General features: G+C 42.4%; 1 protein-coding gene, 5 non-coding genes and 1 pseudogene across 21 annotated transcripts in view; 6 read left to right on the forward strand and 1 right to left on the reverse strand.

The window, feature by feature from the left end:
* The window catches only part of LOC139561450 (coagulation factor V-like), a 60,181-nt gene that overhangs the window by 12,859 nt on the left and 25,827 nt on the right, over window positions 1-21,495 (forward strand). For 3 of the 16 annotated variants that reach the window (XM_071378568.1, XM_071378565.1, XM_071378567.1), the window contains 3 exons: window positions 19,004-19,051; window positions 19,433-19,477; window positions 19,943-20,074. The exons of 2 other annotated variants lie outside the window; for them this stretch is intronic. In XM_071378568.1, the coding sequence (XP_071234669.1) occupies window positions 19,004-19,051; window positions 19,433-19,477; window positions 19,943-20,041 (192 nt within the window). In that variant the 3' untranslated portion in view covers window positions 20,042-20,074. Of the gene's footprint in view, window positions 1-5,406; window positions 6,071-6,355; window positions 8,904-14,238; window positions 14,305-14,847; window positions 14,876-15,303; window positions 15,411-15,708; window positions 15,801-16,023; window positions 16,072-16,369; window positions 16,415-16,845; window positions 16,894-17,168; window positions 17,219-17,465; window positions 17,514-18,210; window positions 18,270-19,003; window positions 19,052-19,432; window positions 19,478-19,942; window positions 20,075-21,495 lie in introns of those variants that run through there. 11 more of the 16 variants (XM_071378550.1, XM_071378553.1, XM_071378551.1 and 8 more) reach the window with 7 other exon arrangements.
* On the reverse strand, window positions 4,660-4,733 carry LOC139561967 (small nucleolar RNA SNORD31). Its single transcript, XR_011672276.1, has one exon. It is a non-coding gene; the product is annotated as a small nucleolar RNA SNORD31 (small nucleolar RNA).
* Window positions 16,233-16,295, forward strand: LOC139561981 (small nucleolar RNA SNORD29). Its single transcript, XR_011672290.1, has one exon. It is a non-coding gene; the product is annotated as a small nucleolar RNA SNORD29 (small nucleolar RNA).
* LOC139561944 (small nucleolar RNA SNORD29) lies at window positions 16,707-16,769 on the forward strand. The gene has a single exon (XR_011672263.1). It is a non-coding gene; the product is annotated as a small nucleolar RNA SNORD29 (small nucleolar RNA).
* Window positions 17,278-17,349, forward strand: LOC139561948 (small nucleolar RNA SNORD30). The gene has a single exon (XR_011672267.1). It is a non-coding gene; the product is annotated as a small nucleolar RNA SNORD30 (small nucleolar RNA).
* Window positions 17,671-17,797, forward strand: LOC139561979 (small nucleolar RNA SNORD22). The gene has a single exon (XR_011672288.1). It is a non-coding gene; the product is annotated as a small nucleolar RNA SNORD22 (small nucleolar RNA).
* Window positions 18,306-18,375, forward strand: LOC139561958 (small nucleolar RNA SNORD31; annotated as a pseudogene).

Consider the following 21,495-nt stretch of genomic DNA (forward strand, 5'->3'; position numbering starts at 1 on the left):
AAGCAACAATGTAGTTGATGCACTGTCTCCGAATGACCTTTTTGTCCTCTGGCGCAAGACTGAGTTGGTACATGGTGATGGACTGAGATGTCCATCAATGGCATCATTCAGGACATCCATTTTTGCCATAGGGTTGACTACTCTGCTGCAAATTGATGTTAAGAGGTGTACCAGATTGTCCAAAAGCTTGACAGGATCTGTTTGCTCTCCCTCAAATGACTTCACTGCAACTTGATTGATTTCAAGAATGTCAGGTAGACATAGTTGGTCTTGTCCATGTACATGGCGTGGAGCACATCCACCATGTAGCAACGCTCACTGGCCTTGGTCAACTCAAAGTGGAGTTTCAGTTCTTCCCACTGGCTCAATATACGAGTTACCGCAGGCTCAATCGATAGCCAACGTGTGGCACACACTTTGGTGACCTGCAGGGGTTTCTGGCCACAATTAATGGTGGCATACACTGCTTTGTACGCCTCGCGCCGTTTTGGGGAAATCGAAAACCAGTTGTAGGTTTCCCTGATTAAGTACTCAACACTCCTAGGGATGGTTTCTTTGGATGCTGCACAGACAGCCAATTGTAAAGAATGGCACACATAACGGATGAGTACCAAATTGGGCAATGCACATTCTACCTTTAAAATCATGTGCACCCCGTTGTGCACCCCAGTCGTCACAGACGCATTATTAGTGCCAATACTGTGAAGATTCTCTTTTTTAAGGTTGCACTTCTCAAGAAACTCAACTACCGCCTTTGCTATTGATCTGGCATCGCCACCCTCCCAGACAACCAGCCTGAGAAATGTGGACACAACGGTTCTTTTTTAGCACTGAAATACCGAATCACCGCACCCAGGTATTTCGAGACACTGACATCAGTGGACTCATCCAAAAGGAGACTGAACTTCTCATCCCCCACATCTGATGTTACCCTTTTGAGAAAATAAGGAGCCAGTATTCCCCTAATCATTGCTGTGCACTTGGTGTGGTGCATTTGGAAGTTTGTTGCTGCCACAGAATCTGAAAAGGCAACTTTGCAAGCCATACCTAAATGGTCGCATGCTAGCAGCGAACAATGCTCTGCAGTGGCCATTGCCATAGTAGCTTTTGCAGTTATCCACTTTTTTAACCAACTGTGGTAATGTAGACTGCGTTGTGGGGTTGTACGGTTTTGATTTATTTATATGTTTTACTGTAGCACAATGTTTTTTGATGTCATACATTTTTGCAAGCATATCTGATTTGCAGTACGCACAGTATGCCCAGCAATCATCCCCAATTACTGGCTTCAGCCACCCTTTAAATTCAGGTACAGACTCCCACTCTTTTCTGTACTTCTGGCTGTACAATTTTGATTGAGACATGTTGATTGATGTTGTAAGTTCTATTCAAGATCTCGTCGAACGCATACTACTGCTGCTGCAGTCAGCCAACAATGATTTGCAATTTGCTGAAATTGCTGCTGGCCTGCTGCTGACGTCACTCACAATGCACTTTTGCAGCCAGGCACGTGTGTTGTGACAGAGAAAATCGGTTTTGTGTCATTTAGAGGGAAAATATGTGCGTTTTAGCGTTTGAGTCATTTTTCAAAAGTTGCCACAAGTTCCAAATACATTTTTTAAATTAGCTACATTTGTTTTTAGGTGCTGTTTGAAAAAAAAGTTGCTAAATATAGCAACAAAATTGCTAAGTTGGCATCACTGCCTGAGGGTGTCTAGACCGCTGTCTGTCTGTCTGTCTGTCTGTCTGTCTGTCTGTCTCTCTCTCTTCTTCTATGGTATAATGGCATTCACAACAATTAAATGTGTATTCCGCCACCTACTGTGTGGGTGGATAAGGATCCCCAAAAATAACATATGGGTAAAAATAAATCAAATATCACACAAACTACCAAAAAAGAAATGAACTAAACAAAATCAACCTGCTTTTCTGTAAAACCTCATTCTAATCAGGTCCAACACAGCCTCAGAATCCTCCTGTGAGGGCAGTACATTTCCTAGTGACAAAAGTCTTGTAGTGCTTCTGCTGTGAAGTCTTGGAGCCCCAAAAACCTCTCGGCTGCAGCAGATATTGGTACAAAGGCTGTGAAGTATTTGTAGTTAATCATAATCAAAGGTGGTAGCTCTGCTCTGCTCACCGGTGAAGTGGAGCAGAGCATGCTGGGCAATCTCCAGCTCAGAGAAGATCAGCTGGAAGAACACTCCACCATGGTTAGTGTTGGTGTGTAACTGTTAAATTCAGTCACCCCACCATGGTTAGTGTTGGTGTATAACTGTATATTAAATTCAGTCACCCCACCATGGTTAGTGTTGGTGTGTAACGGTTTGACTTCATGTCTTGAAAAGGTTTTAATTTAATCACTACAGAATAATACCATAAAATACAGTTTTCCAGGGAGTTCTAGAAACCAGTTGAAGGAAAACTCTACCCAGAAACCATATTTTGGTATTTGTTTCATTAGTCCATTGTGACATAGTCCCAAAATGTTTTGCTTGTCAATAATCAAGTTCTCAAGATATGTAACTTTCAAAATACAGAAGTCCCCATATGATGCATTTTGCAAATACCAAAAGACCGTTTTGGGTGGAATTTTCCTTTAATGAAAGCATGCATCAGTCAGGTGAAAGGTTATTTGGCACCATGTCCAATGTCAGACTAAAACATTTTTAATGCCACAGAAAATACCATCCATCTGAGTGATAAAAGGCATTTTATAACAATAATCTTATTTTTAATATACATTGTCGCTTACACTAATAGTCTTAATTCCTGATCAAATTTTGCCAAAACACTTAATGGCAAAGATTATAGGACAGTTGCATTCTGCTGCACTATCCCAGTTCACCACTAGAGACATACAGGTATTCTATCCAGTGGTGTACTGCTGCACTATCCCAGTTCACCACTAGAGACATACAGGTATTCTATCCAGTGGTGTTCTGCTGCACTATCCCAGTTCACCACTAGAGACATACAGGTATTCTATCCAGTGGTGTTCTGCTGCACTATCCCAGTTCACCACTAGAGACATACAGGTATTCTATCCAGTGGTGTTGTGCTGCACTATCCCAGTTCACCACTAGAGACATACAGGTGTTGTATCCTACTAACTAGAAGAGGATAGATGTAGAAAAAGGGTGCGCTGATTTTTTTATTTAACCTTTAACAAGGCAAGTCAGTGAAGAACAAATTCTTATTTACAATGACGGCTACCAAAAGGCGAAAGGCGTCCTGCGGGGACGGAGCCTGGGATTCAAAATAAATACAGTACATAAAGAGAGACCTAAGAGAATATAGCAAGGCAGCAACACATCATAGTAGCAACAATACATGGTAGCAGCACAAAACATGGTACAAACATTAGTGGCCACAGACGACAGCACAAAAGGCAAGAAGGTGGAGACAATACATCACACAAAAATGCCACAATGAGGTTTGAGACGGATGGGAAACGGGACTATCATTCGCTGGAAAATGTGTTGCATTTCATTAACTAGGTAGACCAGACCCAGCTGCTATAGAGAGCAGTTAGTAATGGCATCTTGTTAGGCACAAACTCCGCCACGGTTCGTTGGACAAATCCTTTGGGAAAATGTTTTGACATCAACACTGAAAACAAGATCTGTGGTAAATTCAGGCGTAAACCTTTTTCTGAGATCAGCTAACGGTCACACAATTGAAGCATTTGTACTGAAAAAGCCCCTGCTATAATGGTCAAGTTAACGGATCTCAGAAAATGTAGAATCTTCTAAAAGCCAATTTATGCTTGCAGGAAAATATGATCGGTGCCATATGACTGGTGTGAAACAGACCAGTACTAAACGGCACGCAATATGACCTGTACAGGACGGCTTTTTTCTCCTGTTATTCACCAAAATTCTAATATAAGGCTCAATCTGTGTCCGGGAAACTAGCCTCAAGCGCAAACGCTCATACCTTGTAGTGAGCCCAAATTCTCTACCCCTGTGCTTCACGGGTAACAGATGGGGTTAATGGCGCTACATGGTCAAAAAACCCGATCGTTTCCACCGTAGGTATGGTTGAAAGAACCAGAGGTAACTCATTTGGGGGTTTACGGCCCTACAAACTGGAACATTAATGTCCATGATACCATCCGTTAAATATACCGGAATTTACTTGGATGAATGCTTCATTTAGCCACCATCTTTAGAGGTTTTGATACCAGTGTAAACCAAGTCTGTTCCATATATTAGCTATACAATTGTCCCACCGTATCGTTAAAGTACACTCCATGACGAAACATGCATCTCACAATAAATTCCTCCCAAAAACACAACGGTTTAAAATAATTCAGTCAACTTTCTATAGCCAGTGAACAATGTCAATCCCGTTACATGTGCATGTTTAAAACCACCTAGAATAACTACATAATGATATGAAGGAAATGTCACAAGTCTGATTTACTACCAGCGAGAAAGAAAAATTGGACAAGCATTAATTTGTAGATTTATTTATACATCAAAAAACAGTCACAGGGTTGAATTGACTTGGCCTGGTTTCCCCCAGTTCCAACAAGACGTCTCACTTCCTTGCTGACCAAGAGGGCTTGCCGGTGTACAACAGGAGAGCTAGAGGGAAAATAGGGTGAGAATTAAACCCTGGTGATACTGTAGGGACTAATACACAAGGTATGAGATGACTTGATCAGAGAGTAACCAATCAGTCAGCGTTACATCAGACTGGGGCGGTAATGATGACTCATCACGTCAGAGTATGTAGTTTATAACAAATTGCTTGGGTCAGTGTGATGATCCAAGAGGAACATTCAACAGTACATTAACAACATCTTCCTAATATTGATCTGCCCCCCTTTTCCATTACAACACATATACACCGAGTGGACAATACATTAACCTGACCAGGTGAAAGCTACCCCTTATTGACATCACTTGTTAAATCAGTGTAGATGCAGACAGGTTAAAATGATTTTTAAGCCACGAGACATGGATTGTGAATGTGTACCATTGTACCACAATCTCATGTACAAACACAACTTTTCCCCTCATAGGTATACAATCTGGAATAATAAATACATAAAATACAAAAACAAGTCTTTATTTTTCCAGAACTGGTTTGACAACAACATTATTTTGATTAAATAATTATTGAATAATGATGGAGAACTATATGATTATCCAGAATTTATTAGAACACACAATGTTACATTCACTCCTGAGGAGTATCAAATTGTTGTTAGAGATGTCCCTAAAGGTGCTGTTCTTCTGTTAGGAGAATATAACAATACTCCAAGTGCAACTGTTGAGGATTTTGGAGCCTCAATACAACTAGAAGGAATTTACATTTTAAACTATAAATGTAATGTGTATATAAGAAAACTATGTCAATATGTTACTATTCCCTCTGCTAAAATTTACTGGAGTGCAGCCCTAGGACAAGTGAACTGGAATGCAGCCCTTAGGACAAGTGAACTGGAATGCAGCCCTAGGACAAGTAAACTGGAGTGCAGCCCTAGGACAAGTGAACTGGAGTGCAGCCCTAGGACAAGTGAACTGGAATGCAGCCCTAGGACAAGTGAACTGGAATGCAGCCCTAGGACAAGTAAACTGGAGTGCAGCCCTAGGACAAGTGAACTGGAATGCAGCCCTAGGACAAGTGAACTGGAATGCAGCCCTAGGACAAGTAAACTGGAGTGCAGCCCTAGGACAAGTAAACTGGAGTGCAGCCCTAGGACAAGTGAACTGGAATGCATCCCTAGGACAAGTGAACTGGAGTGCAGCCCTAGGACAAGTGAACTGGAATGCATCCCTAGGACAAGTGAACTGGAGTGCAGCCCTAGGACAAGTGAACTGGAATGCATCCCTAGGACAAGTGAACTGGAATGCATCCCTAGGACAAGTGAACTGGAATGCAGCCCTAGGACAAGTGAACTGGAATGCAGCCCTAGGACAAGTGAACTGGAATGCAGCCCTAGGACAAGTGAACTGGAATGCAGCCCTAGGACAAGTGAACTGGAATGCAGCCCTAGGACAAGTGAACTGGAATGCAGCCCTAGGACAAGTGAACTGGAACAAAGTTTCGTTGTTATCTGGTAAATATTGTATATCTAATAAGGTGAAAGAAGTATCATACAAACTCATTCATAGAATCTACCCCGTAAAGACCTTTATTATACACAGATTTAAAATAGCTATTGATAACAAATGTGTATTTTGTGATTGTGACCCAGAGACTCCTGACCATTTATTTTGGGACTGCTCTTATGTCAGAAGATTTTGGAGTTAGAAGATTTTATTTTAAAAGAAACAACTATTAATGTTATTTTGAAAGACTCTGATATTCTGTTTTATTTTGAACCAAATTATATGGACCCTAGGACAAGTGAACTGGAATGCATCCCTAGGACAAGTGAACTGGAGTGCAGCCCTAGGACAAGTGAACTGGAATGCATCCCTAGGACAAGTGAACTGGAATGCATCCCTAGGACAAGTGAGCTGGAATGCAGCCCTAGGACAAGTGAACTGGAATGCATCCCTAGGACAAGTGAACTGGAATGCATCCCTAGGACAAGTGAACTGGAATGCAGCCCTAGGACAAGTGAACTGGAATGCAGCCCTAGGACAAGTGAACTGGAATGCAGCCCTAGGACAAGTGAACTGGAATGCAGCCCTAGGACAAGTGAACTGGAATGCAGCCCTAGGACAAGTGAACTGGAACAAAGTTTCGTTGTTATCTGGTAAATATTGTATATCTAATAAGGTGAAAGAAGTATCATACAAACTCATTCATAGAATCTACCCCGTAAAGACCTTTATTATACACAGATTTAAAATAGCTATTGATAACAAATGTGTATTTTGTGATTGTGACCCAGAGACTCCTGACCATTTATTTTGGGACTGCTCTTATGTCAGAAGATTTTGGAGTTAGAAGATTTTATTTTAAAAGAAACAACTATTAATGTTATTTTGAAAGACTCTGATATTCTGTTTTATTTTGAACCAAATTATATGGACCCTAATTTAACTTTCATTGTTAATTTGTTTGTCTTTCATGGAAGATTCTTTGTCCATAAAATGAAGAGAACAAACCTCTCTTCACATTATTTAAGATAGAATTGAAATATTATTTTGAAATGATTAGTAAATGTAAAAACAAAAAAGCAATACACACCATAAAAGTATTTAACAAATTGAAAATTAATCTTGATATGTAATACCACTGTCTGTTAGGTTGATGTACTCTTGTTTGTATATTTCAGTTTTTTTGTATTTGTTGTGTTTATATTTTTTTAAATTATTATTATTTTTTTAAATAAAAAAATACATTTCTAAAAATGAGGTGCTTTGAGAGGCGAGTTAAGGATCATATCACCTCCACCTTACCTGTCATCCTATGACCCACTTCATTTGCATACCGCCCCAATACATCCACAGATGATGCAATTGTCATCACACTGCACACTGCCCTATCCCATCTGGACAAGAGGAATACCTATGTAAGAATGCTGTTCATTGACTACAGCTCAGCATTCAACACCACAATAACCTCCAATCTCATCATTGAGCTCGGGGCCCTGGGTCTAAACCCCGCCCTGTGCAACTGGGTTCTGGACTTCCTGACGGGCTGACCCCAGGTGGTGAAGGTAGAAAACAACATCTCCACTATGCTGATCCTCAACACAAGAGGCCTCACAAGGATTCACCTATGACTGTGTGGCCACGCACCCTTCCAACTCAATCATCAAGTTTGCAGACGACACAACAGTAGTAGGCCTGATTACCAACAATGACGAGACAGCCTACAGGGAGGAGGTGAGGGCCCTGGCGGAGTGGTGCCAGGAAAATAACCTCTCCCTCAACGTCAACAAAACGTAGCTGATCGTGGAAGAATCGTGGCACAGCCAGAAGAGGATAGGCCACCCCTCATAGCCTGGTTCCTCTCTAGGTTTCTTCCTAGGTTCTGGCCTTTCTAGGGAGTTTTTCCAAGCCACCGTGCTTCTACACCTGCATTGCTTGCTGTTTGGGGTTTTAGGCTGCGTTTCTGTACAGCACTTTGTGACATCAGCTGATGTAAGAATGGCTATATAAAATAAACTTGATTTGATTAGTATGTTTAGTGTTTAGTATGCTTTATAAATACATTTGATTGAATGCCACTCCGACATTGCTCATCCTAATATTTATATATTTCGTAATTCCATTATTTACCTTTAGATGTGTGTATTGTTGTGAATTGTTAGATACTACTGCACTGTTGGAGCTAGGAACACTAGCATTTCGCTACACCCGCAATAACATCTGCTAAATATGTGTATGTGACCAATACAATTTGATGTAGAAAGGGAGAGCTTGTTTGACAAGGTCAGGATGGGAATGGGGTGTGGGTGGTATTTTGGGTGGGGGTGATGGGAGTGGTGATGTTTGTAGGGAATTATTTGATTTGAAATTCAGGGATAGTTAAGAGAATATAGTGGTATAGAGAGGTCGTGACCGGCATCACCCTCCTGTACAGTAGTTGGCGGTGTATGCACCTGTCAGTTGGTTGGATTCGCCAATAAAACTAAGAAGAAGAAGCATTTCTCGTTTGGTAAGAGAGCTATGTCAGAGTGTATACATCTCGAGTGTATATGCACAGAGGCATATCCAAAGATACGTATTTCTAACTAACACAAGCTGTTTGTTGTTTTTTTGCAACTTTAGCAAACCGTCAAGTCTATAAAACTTAGTGCACTGTGTTCATAACAGATTCTAGTTTTGGGAAAATAAAAAGTATGAGATCAGATGTTTCATCAGTGTGAAAATTTGTAGAATGTCAGCCCAGTTTCACCTAGTTCCATCCTTCCACTACACCTGACTGGACTTCCTCTCACTACCATATTTGGTGGTGAGAAAACGTTCTAAACGGATGCTTCAGTTTTATATCCCCTGTGACGTGTCTGGGTTACCCCTTATGTTTGTGGTGCTAAAAAGTTGAACATTTGCTAAAATTGTCGGTGATGAGATTCAAACTCACAAACTTTGGGTTGCTAGATGTGGGCACTATACGTCCAACCGGGTACGGTTGTATAGGACGTATAGGGCCCCTCGCGGACCCAGGGCCCCTCGCGGACTTGCAGTTCTCCCCTGAGAGCAAACTAGGTGGCGCAAGGCGCACCACGCTCCATCTCTCACAGGGCGCAGCCATCTTGCCTGGACTCTTCTGTGTTCCAAGGTAACCGAGCTATGCAAAGTAGCTAGCTAGCTTAAATGAGAAGTGACCATTTGCAGGACTAACGTTATAAGCACACTTACCCTTAAGGCCTGCCAACCTGAACCCCCACGTATGAAGCAAGAAATAAACGTGGCGTGAGTTACAGCCGTGTCCTTTCACGAACAGGCAGGTCACACTCCATTCACTTCTCCTGTCCTTCGGATAGTGTACGAGACAGGCTGATACTGTAGGTCCGTAATAATCTTTACTAATATTGTTGATAATTGGATATGGAGAAGGGTGAGCCGGTCAAGGATCGATTCAGACAAGGTGATAAATTGTATGACAAGCGACAGTTTAATTATGAGTAAAGATATCTGGTACAAGCGTATACGGTCTCGTTCCTTTGGCTCATAGAGAACCTCCAGAAAAAGCCCAGATAACAGAATGCATAGACATTTTATACAACACAGAAAGTAGGTTGAGTCTGGAAGTTCTGGTACTCTGGTTGGTCCAGATGAGTTGGGCGAGGTCCCCTTCAGGCTAGTATCACTGTCCCATTGGCTCTGAGTAGGGTTCTTTGTCTTCAGAAATGTTCAGCTAAAACAGGAGATTAGGTGTGTGCGTAGATGTTCCTGTCATATCTGTGTGTCTCTGTAAAATGTTCAGCCTAAAGAGGAGATTTTGTGTGCGCGTAGATGTTCCTGTTTTATCAGTGTTTATGAAAGGTTTACGTCAGCCCTCTGTCCTTGGGTATGTGTGTGTCTCAGTATCTCGTGAAATGCAGAACCAAGCACCCTTTTCTTATCAGTGTTTAGGAAAGGTCTGTGCCAGCCATCTGTCTCTGGGTGTGTGTGGGTCTCAGTATCTGCTTATGAGTTTGTGAGAAACCCTGTTTTGAAAGAAGTTAGTTATAACAATGTAATAGCAATATGCTTGTGTTATTTTAAATGGTATTTATTACAATATCCAGTATTGCGCAGTGTTTACTGTAGATGTAGTATATTACACGGTTGGCTTCATTTTCCAGCATTAGGCTGGGTATATGCTTGCCACACCATAGTGAGATTACACTGTTTTCCCTTAGTTGGAAACTCACATCTCTATTGCATTGCTGGTTTTTCCCAACATAGTGTGTAGCCGGTTGGTTTCACTATTGTTTCTGTTGCACTCCTTATAGTAGGCTACATACAGTAACTATCCTAGTTTCCCCTTGGAAACCATTTTTTCAGGTATATTACACTGCGGTCTTGCACAGTGTGTAACTGGGTTTACTAGTTTTCTGTCGCACTACTTTACAGTAAAACAGTAACCATTTTAGTTTCCCTTGGAAACGCACATCTCAGCTCTAGTACACTGAGGGTTTCAGGGAATAGCTGTGTTTACTATATGTAACAGTATAACTGTAAACCGTCCCCTCGCCCCGACACGGGCGCGAACCAGGGACCTTCTGCACACATCAACAACAGTCACCCACGAAGCATCGTTACCCATCGCTCCACAAAAGCCGCGGCCCTTGCAGAGCAAGGTGCAACACTACTTCTAGGTTTCAGAGCAAGTGACGTAACTGATTGAAACGCTAGTAGCGCGTACCCGCTAACTAGCTAGCCATTTCACATCCGTTACACTCACCCCCCTTTCAACCTCCTCCTTTTCCGCAGCAACCAGTGATCCGGGTCAACAGCATCAATGTAACAGTATAACTTTAAACCGTCCCCTCGCCCCGACACGGGCGCGAACCAGGGACCTTCTGCACACATCAACAACGGTCGCCCACGAAGCATCGTTACCCATCGCTCCACAAAGGCCACGGCCCTTGCAGAGCAAGGTGCAACACTACTTCAAGGTTTCAGAGCAAGTGACGTAACTGATTGAAACGCTAGTAGCGCGTACCCGCTAACTAGCTAGCCATTTCACATCCGTTACATATAGTTATAGACTCCTTTACAGTACAGACAGTAACTATCCTAGTTTACCTTAGAAACTCTCATAAGAGTGTAACAGTTTAACTTTAGTCCGTCCCCTCTCCCCGACCCGGGCACGAACCAGGGACCTTCTGCACACATCAACAACAGTCACCCACAAAGCATCGTTACCCATCGCTCCACAAAGGCTGCAGCCCTTGCAGAGCAAGGGGAAACACTACTTCAAGGTCTCAGAGCAAGTGACGTAACCGATTGAAAGGCTATTAGCGCCTTCACATCTGTTACACTTGCTATCTTCTTCTGTTCCACTGCAGGGTGTACACACGACCCTTCTCTTCCTTCCACAGAGAGAAACTACCATTTCCAGTATGTCGTTTCGCCTTGAGAAATGCAAGGTGTCCCTGCCCACAGGCAGCGGACTGCGTCTAAGAAGGGTGGCACTGAGCAGTCATCTTGACATGCTTGCCACCGACATTGGCAGCATCTCACAGGACCAAAAGTCAAACTGAAAGAGGCAAGTGGAGTCCCCATGGGTACTCAATAAAGTGATGGGAAGGCTTCGAACTCCAAATCTACTGCTATAGTTCTGACTCTAATGTCTCATCGTCCTTCTGGTGTTTAGACGTCTTGGTTGACTGAATATTTTTCAAATGAGTTTAGATGAAACCCCTCATTATGGCCAAGGGCTTTTGTCTAACAAACATGTTAACCAGCCATTACAGTCCACATACACCCCTCCCATTGTTGCGGCTAGGGCAATGGACACTTAATTTTCACAGACACTGGCAATATGAAAGCTTTATCAGTTATTCTTTGTTTACTATGGTGAGAGAGCTCTGGGCTAGGACATATCCGAATGGACTCTCACATTGCATGGTGGACACTGTTTCTGCAGCATTTTGCCTGGCGGGCGGGCCGGCCTTTGCCTTTTGCACTGGTGGTGCATTCTACTGGAGGAGAAACTGTCTTACATTATTATTATTATAATTATTATTATTATAATTATAATTATATAATTATTATTATTATTATTATTATTATTATCCTCATTGGCAGACTCGACAGCCTTGGTTTCTCTAATGATTGCCTCGCCTGGTTCACCAACTACTTCTCTGATCGAGTTCAGTGTGTCAAATCGGAGGGTCTGTTGTCCGGGCCTCTGGCAGTCTCTATGGGGGTGCCACAGGGTTCAATTCTTGGACCGACTCTCTTCTCTGTTTACATCAATGATGTCGCTCTTGCTGCTGGTGATTCTCTGATCCACCTCTACGCAGACGACACTATTCTGTATACTTCTGGCCCTTCTTTTGACACTGTGTTAACAACCCTCCAGGCGAGCTTCAATGCCATACAACTCTCCTTCCGTGGCCTCCAACTGCTCTTAAATACAAGTAAAACCAAATGCATGCTCTTCAACCGATCGCTGCCTGCTCCTGCCCGCCTGTCCAACATCACTACTTTGGACGGCTCTGACTTAGAATATGTGGACACCTACAAATACCTAGGTGTCTGGTTAGACTGTAAACTCTCCTTCCAGACTCACATCAAACATCTCCAATCCAAAGTCAAATCTAGAATTGGCTTCCTATTCCGCAACAAAGCATCCTTTACTCATGCTGCCAAACATACCCTTGTAAAACTGACCATCCTACCAATCCTCGACTTCGGTGATGTCATTTACAAAATAGCCTCCAAAACCCTACTCAATAAATTGGATGCAGTCTATCACAGTGCCATCCGTTTTGTCACCAAAGCCCCATATACTACCCACCACTGCGACCTGTACACTCTCGTTGGCTGGCCCTCGCTTCATACTCGTCGCCAAACCCACTGGTTCCAGGTCATCTACAAGACCCTGCTAGGTAAAGTCCCCCCTTATCTCAGCTCGCTGGTCACCATAGCAGCACCTACCTGTAGCACGCGCTCCAGCAGGTATATCTCTCTAGTCACCCCCAAAACCAATTCTTCCTTTGGACGCCTCTCCTTCCAGTTCTCTGCTGCCAATGACTGGAACGAACTACAAAAATCTCTGAAACTGGAAACACCTATCTCCCTCACTAGCTTTAAGCACCAGCTGTCAGAGCAGCTCATAGATTACTGCACCTGTACATAACCCATCTACAATTTAGCCCAAACAACTACCTCTTTACCTACTGTATTTATTTATTAATTTATTTTGCTCCTTTGCACCCCATTATTTCTGTCTCTACTTTGCACTTTCTTCCACTGCAAACCAACCATTCCATTGTTTTTTTAAAGTTTTTATTTTACTTGCTGTGTTGTACTCACTTCGCCTCCATGGCCTTTTATATTTTTATTTATTTATACATATATTTGTTTGCCTTCACCTCCCTTATCTCACCTCACTTGCTCACATTGTATATAGACTTATTTTTTTTTTCACTGTATTATTGACTATATGTTTGTTTTACTCCATGTGTAACTATGTGTTGTTGTATGTGTCGAACTGCTTTGCTTTATCTTGGCCAGGTCGCAATTGTAAATGAGAACGTGTTCTCAATTTGCCTACCTGGTTAAATAAAGGTTAAATAAATAAAATAAAAATAAACATGGACGATGGGCTGGTCTGTGCCCCGCCCAGGGAACAGGCCACAACGGACACGAGGACCCTCTTGAACCACATTATAGTTCTGGGCCTCACCCGCTAACACAGGACTAGTAAAGGCCAAAAGGCAGATCTAGGATCAGATTATCCTGCCTCATTTCATTAATTCGACTTGCATTTTTATTTATGTATAATCCATTGTCCATATATTTAGGCTGATCTTATAATTTTAGATATCTGTTTAAATATATTTATATGTGTTGTAGGCTATGACATAATTTTATGTTTATGCATCTGTACCAAGAAGTTCAAATAAACCTAAACATAAACCTCGCATAGGCTTGAAAAATATCAGACCGGTTGCAGATAAGGTAGTTGGCGGCAAATTTGATATGCTATTTCCTGTGATACCTTTATTTAATTTCGTGTGCAAACTGATCAATATCAACCGTTTCACTTGTAGCATTGTTTTTGTATTGATATTCACAATAATAACACAAATGTATTTAGTTAATTATTTTACAAAACCTTTTTCAAACAAAGAAAGAGGAAGGAGTCCGCGCTCGTGACGCACGGACGTAAGGAGTATAAAACGCGCAGGAACCTTCCAGTCCTTCCATTTCCTTCTCCCAGCCAACCGAGGTAAGATTATATATACCGTTTCTTTCACACGAAAATCTTTTAGCTACGTTTTGATAGGAACACATTCACTATAATGCACTAAATTGTAGCGATTCTTTTTTTTTAAAGCCATGCGTTTACTTGCTTTTGCTGCCAGTTGCCTTACGTCTGTCTAGTCGCCACTTTGGCGTTCAATCAAAAGCAGTCTTTTTGTTTAGACTCCAACTGATCTAAATTAATGACTTTATTTCTAGTATCAAACGTGTTTTGTTCTGATTTGTTTATTTCATGTTCAGGCTGATATCTGGCTGTTAGAATTGCAACGTCTTTCGATGATGAGAATTTACACAGACCTGTTCTGAATACCTGATTGTACATAGTATTTCTGATGGGAGACTTGCAAAAAAAAAAACATTTACCCAAAAATCTGTTTCGAAATGCTTCTTTCGCAGAACACGTGTCCGCAACTAGCTAGGTCACATAGCAATGTACATTATAATGGTTGGCTAGCTACCGGGGTTGTAACTACAATTAGTGTTGACTCTATTATTTTCTCCTTTCAAGATGCGGACGACTCGAATGTGCTGCTCTGGTAAGCAACATATTACTAAAATGCCTGCTTACGTGGTGGTTTTACTTAGCAACTAGCTAACCACGTGCCATGTTAGCTAGTATGCTAGCTTGCCATTTAGGTGTGACCGGACCATCAGTCGTTATAAACCTAACGTTAGGTCTCTGCTACGGTGATGATAAAATGAACTCTCTCTTACCGAATCAGTCTTTGACGAAGAAACTTCTTTACCAGATTCTGAGTAGCAGTTGGCCCCTGACTCGACTGTCGTTGCTGCGTTAATGACACCCTATTCTCAATAGTGTACTACTAATAACGTTGATCTGGTCAGAAGTAGTTCACTGTATTGGAAATATGTTTCCATTAGCGACGATATCAATGTTGGGTTCTATATGCCTGCGTGTTGCCTGTTCATGAAGGGACCTCCCTATCTTCCCCCTGATCAACAGCAATGCAGGACAGATGCCAGGGAAGTCCAGAAGACTGACACGTGAGTGCATTGACTTACCACCAGGAACATTAGATGCGTTCAGCTTGTCAGCCCTAAGCCTTAAAGGTAAAGGTCCTGTGCCCTAAATCCCCAAGTATCTTTGTGTGCACTTGGAAAACTGTCATGGATTTTCAACTAAATAGGGAAGTGCACTTTCAGTGCACCCTTTGGGGTGGGGTGGACTTTCAGGTGGTAACTGACTCACACGTGACTGGCTGTAAATGATGAATCTTAATGACAAGCATATATCTGATTTTTGGTGATGCTAACTTTGATCTGATGGCCTCCTTGTCCTGTGTTCCAAAGCCTCTTGTAGTAATATACAGACTAGTAAGTCACTAACATGGATGTGTTCTTTGCTCAGGTCTGCATTACTTGTGACACGACTTCCTGACTGCAAGGCATCTGAACAGATTCTCCACTTGGAGTTCCATTCTGGAATAGGAATGTGTGCTGGTGAGTTCCATTTGAGTTTCTTCACTGGTGTTCAAGACAGTTCTAATGGCACCATTTCTATATGGTCACTACCTCCGGGCTTTATATGATGATCCATTGACAAGCATATGTCTGATTATTTTGTGAAGCTACTGTTTATTCTGATGGGCTCTATTTAAGAACTTTCTATCTTCTCATAGAAGCCAGGCAAAAACTAACATTTATTTTGTGATTCCTTCTATAGAATACCTGATTCCAGACCACGAGACTGATGCGCTTTGTGAAAATCCAGGTTAGTGAAATGTTAAGACACTAGTACCCCACTTCCCTTTATAGTGCACAACCGTAGACCAGGACCCATGCACTATAAAGGGAATAGGGTGACTTTGGATGCAGATATTTTCCCCTTTTGGCTGGCCAACTGTACAAGATGGCTACCGGGACTTGCTACAGTCCCAATGATGACAAACTAGCTCACTTTGAACCGATGTGAAACTAAATGAACTACTGAGTGACTGTAGCTAATGCAGGGGTTGTATATTTAAATGTTCTTTACAGCTAAACACTAACTTCCTTTGTCATTTTAACAGACGTGGGGATGAAGTTTCCTGAAGGGATTAACACTACCTTACCTGGTGAGTTCATCCAACAAAGATCAAACTGGGTTCCCCACTACGGGTAGGATTGGTCTTCCACCAGTATACATGTTGGTGGAAACCCAAATGGCACCCTATTCTGTGTGAACTGCTCCTGAGTGGCGCAGGGGTCTAGGACACATCCGGCTGTGATTGGGAGTACCATCGGGCGGCTCACAATTGAGTACGGACAGTCGGCCTCGTCAATAAGTTGTCAACTGCATAGGGACTGGGGTGCCATTTGGGTTGAGTGACAGAACTCTGTGGAACCAGTCACTTGAAGATGCTACAGTTCCAAGGATGACAAACTAGCTCACTTTGAACCGATGTGAAAAGACATGAACTACTGAGTGACTGTATATAATGCAACAGTTGGTCATCGATTTCTCAATCATCACACTAATAAAATGTTTACCTTTTGTTCTTTAAAGTTTGAGTGCTGTGGTCAGTGGAATTGCAGCGTGGACTCCAACATACTGGTAAGTTGTGGTTCTGAAACTGTCCTAAATGGTGCCCTCTATAGTACACTACATTTGACCAGAGCTTTATGGGCCCTAGTCAGAAGTAGTGCAATAGAAAGGGAGGTCTTTCCCAGAATAACAATCGTTCTCTGCAACCACATGATAAACCTTGTGGAATCTCGTTTGTCTGACTTCCTGTTGATGATAAATTACCTGGCACCCTGCAGAGTAAAGAACCCTCACTTGACTGTCTTGTTGCAGCCTAGTTTCACGTCCTCCATTTTGTCTTACAGTTGACTGTCCTGACACAAGATGGCTGTTCTGAGCTGCTCTAGCTATGCAGGTAAGGATCCATCCAGTCTAAATGTATATAACATGTTTGAGGGATCCCGTCCTTCTGCTGAACATGATGAATATTCTCTTTGGAATCTCGTTCGTCTGAACTCCTGTTGAGAAAAGGAATAGCTGACTTCAGCAGAGGGCTACGTAACCTGTCATAAAGGCTACATATGTAATGTCTAACCCCTCCATGTGCCTGCCTGGTATCTGGTCCCCATCCAGACTATAACCTGAAGCATATGTCTTCGTAGGTTCTTCTGTTTGTGGCTGAACAAGGAGCCGTGATGCCAACTAGACTGGTGAGTTTTGGTTAATGAGTACGTTCGGTAATTGTCATGGGTAATGAATCTCTTGTCATTGTATTTTAACCAGAGCCTCTGCCTTAGCCACAAGCTATAACCAGTCTAGTGTTAAAACTCTGAACGGTTGATGTTTGGTAGTCGTGGTGACTCTGGCTCCTAGTGATGACACCCGCACGTGTCTTACGCCCTGCGTTGACGACAGAACCTGAAAAGGTGGACCCACTGTTGTTGCCAGGGCAACAAGGGGACAGCTGGTTGGGGTTACCAACTGTCTGATGGGACCAGAGACTCACACACAATATCATTTGGCTTTGCATTGTAGATCCAAAATGGCTGCCATTTGATTTAATATGTAGATGGAGAATCATTCATGAAATGCTAGTAGCAGCACAGGTGACTGGGGTGGATGGGCCACTCAGGATGTAGTCAGTCAATTTATATTTTCATGCAGTACCATCAATACAGTTAAGCAGGATTGAAGTTAGAATACTGACTTCCAAATAACTAGTGTCCTGATGTAGTACAGGGCCCTTGTCAGCACTTTCCCATATTTAGTCTCTCAGGGTGGTAGTGCTGGTCTAGGATCAGTTGTGTTACCTCCCCAGCTGATTGGTTACCCCTCTGATCTATCAGACAATAAAGCAGTATTAATGTAGTGCTGTTCAGCATGTTTATTTGGACTCCTCTCCTTCAGGTCCTGATGGTGGTACCAGACTGGTCACTAGAAGATGCCTGTTACTGAACTACCACAAGGTGTGTATGATCGACTTTACTTCTGTTCTTTTGTAATGTAGAAGTGATGATTTCCTGTTACCGCCCCAGTCTGATGTTAAGCTGACTGATTGGTTACTGAACTGATCTATACTCTAGAGCAGTGTTTCACAATCCTGGTTCTGGGGACCTAGATGTAAGGCTTCGTTTAGACACAGCTCAATTCTGATCTTTCACTAATTGGTCTTGAGTAATCAGATCAGTAAAGATCTGGTGTGATTGTTAAACACCAATTAGTGGAAATCTGAATTGGTCTGCCTGTGTAAACACAGCATTATTCACCTAATTCAATCAAGGGTTTGAGTGTAATCAGGTGTAGGGTGGTGTTCAGGTTTTCACTGGCAGTGCTGTCCCAGTATATTAACACTTAACACGCTGAGTTGTGAATTCTGTCCTGTAATTAGATCACCTGGTTAACGGTGAGGGACTCACAATGCTCTGGTCTCATTCTTGTAAACAAACACCATGTGACTGGACCTACTGTAAAATACATAAGTAGCTATCAATATAAACTTCATAGACATAATCTAAATGTTATTGGTGAAACCCTGTTTTCCAAATACTCTGGTATACCACCCAAGCCTAGTTCTGGGGGGGGAAACACTTGTTGACAGTTTTGGGTCCCCAGGATTAGAATACACTGCTATAGACTGATCTCATGTCTGACTACAAGGTCTTACAATGTCACTTCATGCTTTTCTACTTTCTCCCTCTAGATTTCTGCCCCCCTGGTTGAGGTCCTAATGTCTGCCGTGTTCGGAAAGGTGTGACTTGACAGCATTGTATCGCTCCACATTAAGCATTCTGGAATGTTGTAAATGATGAAGCTTGTACCGTAACACACCAGTCAGGTGGCAATCCTGTCCTGTGCTCTGGGCTGGATAAAGGTCTGGCCTCCCATCGGCCCTCCTGTGGGTTGGGCAGACACTGACAAGCCTGCTTTTCTGTTTTGGGCAGGGGTAAGGTGGTCTGCCTGCCTGGAGGGAGGGTGACTGGGTGGGGGCTTGATCCCAGACCCTGGACTGCTGGCTGGATGGCTGCAATGACTGAACTTTAACACTCCTGATCTGGTTTCAGAATGCACTGAATGTAGTCTAGTAAAATAAGATTGGAATTATTTGGTTTTAAACCTGTTCTCTCTTTAGAGCTCGTTGGCTGCTGAAGTGTTGCTGTGCTGGTGGAGCGGGAAGGTGTGTAGTGGGAATGACTTACAGTATTATAATGCACTGAGTATAGAGGACATTAAACCTTCCTAATATTGAGTTTGCCCTCAGAACAGCCTCAGTTGTCTACAAGGTGTCTGAAAGCGTTCCACAGGGATGTTGGCCCGTGACACAACTGTGGGTCGGCATTGGAGTCAAGTTAGCTGGATGTCCTTTGGGTGGTGGACCAGTGTTGATACACATAAGAGACTGTTGCTCTTGACAAACCCAGCAGTGTTTCATTTGAGCTAAACCGGTCCACCTGGCACCTACCATACCCCATCCAAAGGAATTTAAATCCTTTGTATTGCCATTCTCAACTTTTGGCCAAGACTATGTATTATAATGGAAAAGGGGGGCAGATCAATATTAGGAAGATGTTGTTAATGTACTGTTGGATGTTTCTCTTTGATCATCACACTGACCCAAGTCATCTCACTATTTTCCCTCTAGCTCTCCTGTTGTACACTGGCACGCCCTCTTGGTCATCAAGGAAGTGGGACGTCTTGTTGGAACTGGGGAAAACCAGGCCAAGTCAATTCAACCCTGTGACTGTTATGATGTATAAATAAATCTACAAATTAATGCTCGTTGTATTTTTCTTTCTTGGTGGTAGTAAATCAGACTTGGTGAATTTGGCCATTTTGAATGAACCATGTGGTCTGAATTCAATACTGAACAATGTGACATTTCCTTCATATCATTATGTAGTTCTAGGTGGTTATAAACATGCACACGTTATGGGGATTGACATTGTTCACTGGCTATAGAAAGTTGACTGAATTATTTTAAGCCGTTGTGTTTTTGGGAGGAATTTATTGTGAGATGCATGTTTCGTCATGGAGTGTACTTTAACGATACGGTGGGACAATTTTATAGCTAATATAGAACAGACTTGGTTTACACTGATATCAAAACCGCTGAAGATGGTGGCTAAATAAAGCGTTAATTCAAAGTAAATTCCGGTATATTTAACGGGTGGTATGGACATTAATGTTCCAGTTTGTAGTCCCGAAATCCCCCCAAATGAGTTACCTCTGGTTCTTTCAACCATACCTACGGTGGAAACAGTAGGGTTTTTCACCATGTAGCGCCATTAACCCCATCTGTTGGCCGTGAAGCACAGTGGTAGAGAATTTGAGCTCACTACAAGGTATGAGCTTTGGCGCTTGAGGCTAGTTTCCCGGACACAGATTGAGCCTTACCCGGGACTTTATATTAGAATTTTGGTGAATAACAGGAGAGAAAAGCCGTCCTGTACAGGTCATATTGCGTGCCGTTTAGTACTGGTCTGCGTCACACCAGTCATATGGCACCGATCATATTTTCCTGTCGAGCATAAATTGGCTTTTAGGAGATTCTACATTTTGAGATCAGTTAACTTGACCATTATAGCAGGGGCTTTTAATTTCAGTACAAATGCTTCAATTGTATGACCGTTAGCTGATCTCAGAAAAAGGTTTACGCCTGAATTTACCACAGATCTTGTTTTCAGTGTTGATGTCAAAACATTTTCCCATAGGATTTGTCCAACGAACCGTGGCGGAGTTGGTGCCCAACAAGATGCCATTACTAACTGCTTTCTATAGCAGCTGGGTCTGGTCTACCTAGTTAATTGAATGCAACACATTTTCCAGCGAATGATAGTCCCGCTTCCCATCCGTCTCAAACCTCATTTTGCCATTTGTGTGATGTTTTGTCTCCACCTTGCCTTTTGTGCTGTCGTCTGTGGCCACTAATGTTTGTACCATGTTTTGTGCTGCTACCATGTATTGTTGCTACTATGATGTGTTGCTGCCTTGCTATGTTCTCTTAGGTCTCTCTATATGTACTGTATTTATTTTGAATCCCAGGCTCCGTCCCCGCAGGACGCCTTTCGCCAATTGGTAGCCGTCATTGTAAATAAGAATTTGTTATTTTGCCTAGTTAAAGGTTAAATAAATCAGCGCACCCTTTTTCTACATCTATCCTCTTCTAGTTAGTAGGATACAATACCTGTATGTTTC

The sequence above is a fragment of the Salvelinus alpinus genome, chromosome 31 (assembly GCF_045679555.1).
Source record: "Salvelinus alpinus chromosome 31, SLU_Salpinus.1, whole genome shotgun sequence".
In the NCBI taxonomy this organism is placed as follows: Eukaryota; Metazoa; Chordata; class Actinopteri; order Salmoniformes; family Salmonidae; genus Salvelinus; species Salvelinus alpinus.